Source organism: Zea mays, chromosome 3 (genome assembly GCF_902167145.1).
Source record: "Zea mays cultivar B73 chromosome 3, Zm-B73-REFERENCE-NAM-5.0, whole genome shotgun sequence".
Classification (NCBI taxonomy): domain Eukaryota; kingdom Viridiplantae; phylum Streptophyta; class Magnoliopsida; order Poales; family Poaceae; genus Zea; species Zea mays.
The window spans coordinates 159998565-160004564 of record NC_050098.1 but is presented as its reverse complement, the minus strand read 5'-3'; the positions used below and the strand labels follow the sequence as shown (position 1 = coordinate 160004564).

At 48.4% G+C, this 6000-nt stretch overlaps 1 protein-coding gene across 1 annotated transcript; it reads right to left on the bottom strand.

Moving 5' to 3' along the window:
* Window positions 1-1475: 1475 nt before the first annotated feature.
* Window positions 1476-2400, bottom strand: LOC109945306 (auxin-responsive protein SAUR50). The gene has a single exon (XM_020551148.1). It carries the CDS (start codon window positions 2119-2121, stop codon window positions 1660-1662), a length of 462 nt encoding a protein of 153 aa, XP_020406737.1. The 5' UTR covers window positions 2122-2400; the 3' UTR covers window positions 1476-1659.
* Between the last annotated feature and the right edge of the window lie 3600 nt (window positions 2401-6000).

Below are 6000 nucleotides of genomic sequence, written 5' to 3'. Positions count from 1 at the left end.
GCATTCAATATAGAGAATGCACCCAGGCCGAACCTACGCGCCAGGTCCGAGCCAACCGTCCCACTCAGGCCGTCTTCGTCCCTCTCGCACATCTTCGTCGCTCCCGCACGCTCCCGACAGAACCTTTTCACTTTCCCGCTCACGCCCCTCTTTCTCCACGAACGGCTCAACCTCTTCACATAAGTTGCAATCACACCAGACCAGCAGTTGCAATCACACCAGACCAGCAGTTGCAATTACACCAGACCAACAGTTGCAATCATTGTTTTGTTTAAGAGATTTTTGTACATAGTTATATAAAAGTTGCAATCACACCAGACCAGCAGTTGCAATTACACCAGAAAGCAGTTGCAATCACACCAGACATCAGTTGCAATCATTATTTGTTTAACAGTTTTTTGGACATAGTTATATAGAAGTTGCAATCACACCAGACCAGCAGTTGCAATTACACCAGAAAGCAGTTGCAATCACACCAGACATCAGTTGCAATCATTATTTGTTTAACAGTTTTTTGGACATAGTTATATAGAAGTTGCAATCACACCAGACCAGCAGTTGCAATTACACCAGACAGCAGTTGCAATCATTGTTTGTTTAACAGATTTTTGGACATAGTTATAAAGAAGTTGCAATCACACTAGACCAGCAGTTGCAATTACACTAGACAGCAGTTGCAATCATTGTTTGTTTAACAGATTTTTGGACATAGTTATATAGAAGTTGCAATCACACCAGACCAGCAGTTGCAATTACACCAGACCAGCAGTTGCAATCATATTTTTTAACAAAATTTTCCAGAGTTATTCAGTACTTGCAATCACATCAGAGCAACTCAGCAGTTGCATCTACACCATACCAGCAGTTGCAATTACAACACACCAGCAGTTACAATCATTTTGTTTACATTTTTTAACAGATATTTGGGTAGAAATATACAGCAGTTGCAATCACACCTAATGCGGGGGACAGGGAGGCGCGCTGACAGAGAGGCGCGCGGCGGCGCGGGGACATGGAGGCACGCGGCGACGCGGGGACAGGGAGGCGCTCGACGGCGGTGGGGGAGAGGGAGGCGCGCGGCGGCGGGGGCAGGGAGGCGCGCGGCGGCGGGGGGCAGGGAGGCGCGCATACAGGAGGGCCGAGGCGTGCTCGGGGGTGTTATTGCAGGTGGGTGCATTCAATATAGAGAATGCACCCAGGTGCATTTTAGTGCCGCCGTGTGTGTGTGTGTATATATATATATATATATATATATATATATATATATATATATATATATATATATATATATATATATATATATATATATATATATATATATATATATATATATATATATATATAGTGTATACAGAAACCTGTATTACCTGAGACTAATTGAAATGACGACTAAACTTTAGAGTCCACGATTTCTATAGTTGATCGATCCAACTGGATCGATGAGCTAGGGCTCACAGTCACACACAGCATACACATGCATGAACATAGTATGATCATGAGCAGAAAGCCAACGATTCTGCTATGGATGACACTTAGTCGTCATAGCAGATTAGCAGTAGAGAACTAGTACTACGCTACGTACCAGAATTCCTACAGCACCATTAGCTCACTAATCATGATGTGTTTGTTAGTAGGTAATCCTTGTCTTTCTGCTCTCTCTCACCTCCTCCTGCCAACCATCGGCGGCGACGACAGCATCCGGTACCCGGCAGCGCGGCCCTTGCTGCCGCTGTGCAGGCCGCACATCGGCGAGGAGGCCGCGGCGACCTCCTCGTTGGCGCCGTCAGCGCGCTCCATCTGCCACAGCACGTCGAGGAAGGAGTCGACGTCGCAGCCGGGCAGCGCGAGCGGGCCCTGCGCCGCGTACCCGTACTCGCGCTCCGTGTCGTCCAGGAGGCGCCGGAACAGAGGGTGGTTGGCGCACTCGGCGCGCACCACGAACCGCTCTCGCTCGGCGCCCACGTACACCGAGAAGCACCCCGGCGGCGACGATGTTGACGACCGGCCGCATGAGCCGCCGCCACCGGCGCTCAGCCCGGACTTGCACCGCTGCAGGGTTCTTGAGATCAGGCTCTTTCTCCCTGCCTTGCTCGTCGTTGTCGTCATCACCGTGGCCGCCATATGCTGGATGAGTGCAAGAAAAGCTGCTGCTGCTGCTTCGGACAGAGCTGAGCTGAGACGAGGCCAGGTGAGGTGAGGTTATAAGGACTTAAGGAGACACGGTCGAGGAGGAGGGCAGTAACCAGCAGCTAGCCTGCTATTGCATATGCATGCATGCTCCAGTCCAGGGTAATAGTGATGTGCAGGATAATGGGCACTAGCAGCAGGTATCTAGCTAGCTGTCTGCTTCTCTATAGGCAGCCAGCTTCTCTACTTGACGCACATTTTCTTGATTTCTTGGTGTGAGAGGAGGAGGACAAACACACAGCAGGCCATATAGGAAGAAGGAAACAGAGACGTACGCTGAGAAAACAAATTTTGCATATATATATATATATATATATATATATATATATATATATATATATATATATATATATATATATATATATATATATATATATATATATATATATATATATATATATATATATATATATATATATATATATATAAGAAATTTGAGAATAGCACAGGTACGTATGCAGGGGTACGGTGCTGCGCTGCACATTTTGTTTTGGAGGCGTTGAAGGAGCACAGACATCGCTCAATAATTGTGTGAGATCTATGCTATCTCCAGTGGTCAACCCCTCTGCTTGCCAATGCCATGTATGTGGAGGAAGCACTGCCTGCTACATGAACTAACGATGCTTTTCTATTTAATTCACACACTGTTAATTTCTCTGTCAGCAGCTGCTTAGGCTTTTGAATTAAACTAATTAGAACATACACACCTCAATAACATGGTCCCGCCGCCTGTGTAGGAACACGGTCGTCGTGCCCTAGAATCGTAGGAAAGATAAGTATTCCAGCTGGTTGTGAATTCGTAATGAATTTTGAAATGCCTCTCTGTACGTATATTGCTGCTTCTTTGTTGATTTTTCTAACACGCTAATGTATGTATGTACGAAACGGAAGACTGCCGTCTTCGTGCCGCTGAAGGAAAAACGATTGTTCATCTTCTTTTTTTTCAAACTTCTCCCTTTTATTTAGGTATTATTATTAATGCATGGTGACCGGCGGCGGCCGGAATAACTGCCGGCAGCTTCTGTTTGAATTGTCAAATAACCCCTTGAGCCATGCTGCATGGCATGATGGCCCTGGCGCCTGCTAGCTTGGAACACGAAAGCGTGCCGAGACTGCATACAGCGCCTGCGTTGAATAAATAACACAACTGTAGACAGATACAGATTTGGGTTGGCGCTTCTGTGAAAACTACGGTTGCAGATCATACCACAACAACTGTAGATATGTGCATGCATCGATCGTCATCTTTGAATTTTAATTTGAATAGGTTCAGTTCCAACGAAAATCAAGTGCGAGGTCTGTCATCACCCGATCTAATAACAATGCAAAAGCCCCACATTTTAGAGGAGGAGATCATAGGTGACAAATCAATCTCTATGAATGCATATATGAAACGGAGTAGCAGCATCAATCAATGATATGATTGTCTTCCTTGCAGTACCTGCAGAATTTATCTGTCTTGCTTCATGGTTTTTGAATGGCCTTTGTAAGGATTGTAAGATTTTTTTCTATATTGTTATTGTTTGGTTTATTTTTCTGTCCTCCCGTAAATAGAGGCGAGGCTTCTCCATTGAAAAGCAAAACCTTGAAAAGACATCATTTGTTTTGTCTTTTAATTCCTCGGCATACGAAGCCTCGAAAAGTCCATCTAGTTTTATAGTCTCATGACTATATATATGCGCATCTTCTTTGCAAAACCAGGCAAAGTGCACAAAGGAATAATACTTAAATCCTCCTCGTCATGATCTAGCTCCTTAGCGTAGACATATGATCTTCTTGAAGACCAAAATATGAATCATCGTCTTTTAACTTGCGTGTATATAACTCCATCTTCACATACGTCTTGCTTGTCAATCAAATCTTTAGACATGCAAATTGACTAACTTGATTCGATCATAGAGGTAGCCGCGCGCAGGTGCAGTTTTCTCATGCAAAACATCTCACAAAATGTTATTTGCTAGATTAAGCTGGATTAATTTGAGTCAAGGACGTATGCTCTTTTCTCTTCTCCGTCCTCGCCGGTCTAAAATAAACTTGAAATCCTCGTTACTAAATTCGTCAAGAGCGTCATCTACTTTATCCAGGTGTACGTGTACTTCATCGCCCGGTGAATAAATAACAGCGATAATACCCAGAACAAAATAATATGCGGAAAATCTGGTATTCTTCATGCGCGCGAAATAACAGCAATAAATGGACGAAGAGCTAATCGATCACCGTGTGCAGGTAGCAAATTGGATGGAAATTCGGATTGGAGGAGCGACAGTCCACCACTTGGTCCGCGTGCGCTAAAATCAACAACGCTGCTCTTGGGTAACAGCAGAAGCAATTTCTCGAAGCGCGTGGACGACAGGCAGCAGGCGGACGACAGCCAGAGCTTTTTTATATTGAATGACTAAACGTATAGATGAGCATGCAAACCGCAGCCCGACAGCCCGGCACGAGGCCCGGTTTTTTGGCCCGGCCCAAGCACGGCACGGCCCGTCTGGTTTCGTGCCCGTGCCAGCCCGACCCGGTAGACCAGGCCGTGCTTGGGCTGCCGAATACACCCGCCGGGCGGCACGGCCCGGCCCGCCAGGAAAAGCAGGCACGGAGCCAGCCCGGTTCCAGGCACACGCCGGACAGCAGCACGAAGAAGGCGTCGGACCGGGCTGCCCTCGCCTTGGCCCGGAACAGCGCGCCGTAGTGCGCCAGCGCGGCGTCGACGAGGACCCGCAGCTGGACGTCCGGCGCGTGCGCCTGCAGCACCGCCCGCAGCTCCGTCGCCTTCCTGCTCTGCTCCTCCACCCAGTGTGCGTACTCCAGCTCGAACGCAGCGACGCGCGGGTCCACGGACGCCGCCGGCGGTGCGACTCCTCCTCCCACGCCGTACGCGCCGTGCTGCAGCAGAGTTGATCAGCAGTGGCAGCTGCGGCTAGCGGTGCTGCCTAGATTGTTCCATCGGCCTGGATTGTTCCATCTGTATATTTTGTTGAACTGTGTTGAATTCAGTTGCATCTTTGTTTTCTAGCTCAGAATTATAAACTGTGTTGAATTCTATTTACCGGGCTTCGGGCTGGCCCGAACCACAATTGGGTCTGGGCTTTTCGGGCTGGCCCGGCCCGAATAGAGATGGCAATGGGGACCCGATCCCCGATTCCCCGCGGGGAATTCCTCTATTAGGGGACGGGTATGGGACTAATTTAGTCCCCGCGGGGATCTAAATGGGGGAAATTTAATCCCCGTCGGGTTCGCGGGGACGGGGACGGGGAACCATCCCCCGTCCCCGTTCCCCGTGTACCCGCTCCACGAAACTATTTTATCCAAGTTAGTTAATTTACTTGTTAAAATTATAGTAAGAACTCAGTACATAGCATGTTATAAAATAGAAAACTAAACTATGTCTCTTGTAATTTTCAATCTTGTTTGTTAAATTTGTATTAATTTGATACAATCAATTTAAATTTATCTTCAAACATTGTACTTCTAGTGGGGACAGATTCCCCGCGGGGTTCCCCACGGGGATAAATTCCCCGACGGGGACGGGGATGGGAGAAAAAGCTCCCCCGTGAGCGTTCGCGGGGACGGGGACGGGGAATTTTTGTCCCCGCGGGGACGGGGATGGGAAGCCATTCCCCGACGGGGAAATCCCCGTTGCCATCCCTAGGCCCGAAAAACGGCCCGAAGGGCCGTGCCTGGGCCTCTGGCCAGGCACGTAGGACTGTGCAGGCCCGGCCCGGCAGGCCCGTGGGCCTGGTCGTGCCGTGCCTATTTGGGCCGTGCCAGACACGGGCCCGGGCCGTGCCGGGCCGGGCGGCTCGTTTGCTCATCTAT

Bases quoted from the DNA above. Each gene is read 5' to 3' on its own strand.
- LOC109945306 (XM_020551148.1), bottom strand. From the start codon at position 2,121: ATGGCGGCCACGGTGATGACGACAACGACGAGCAAGGCAGGGAGAAAG.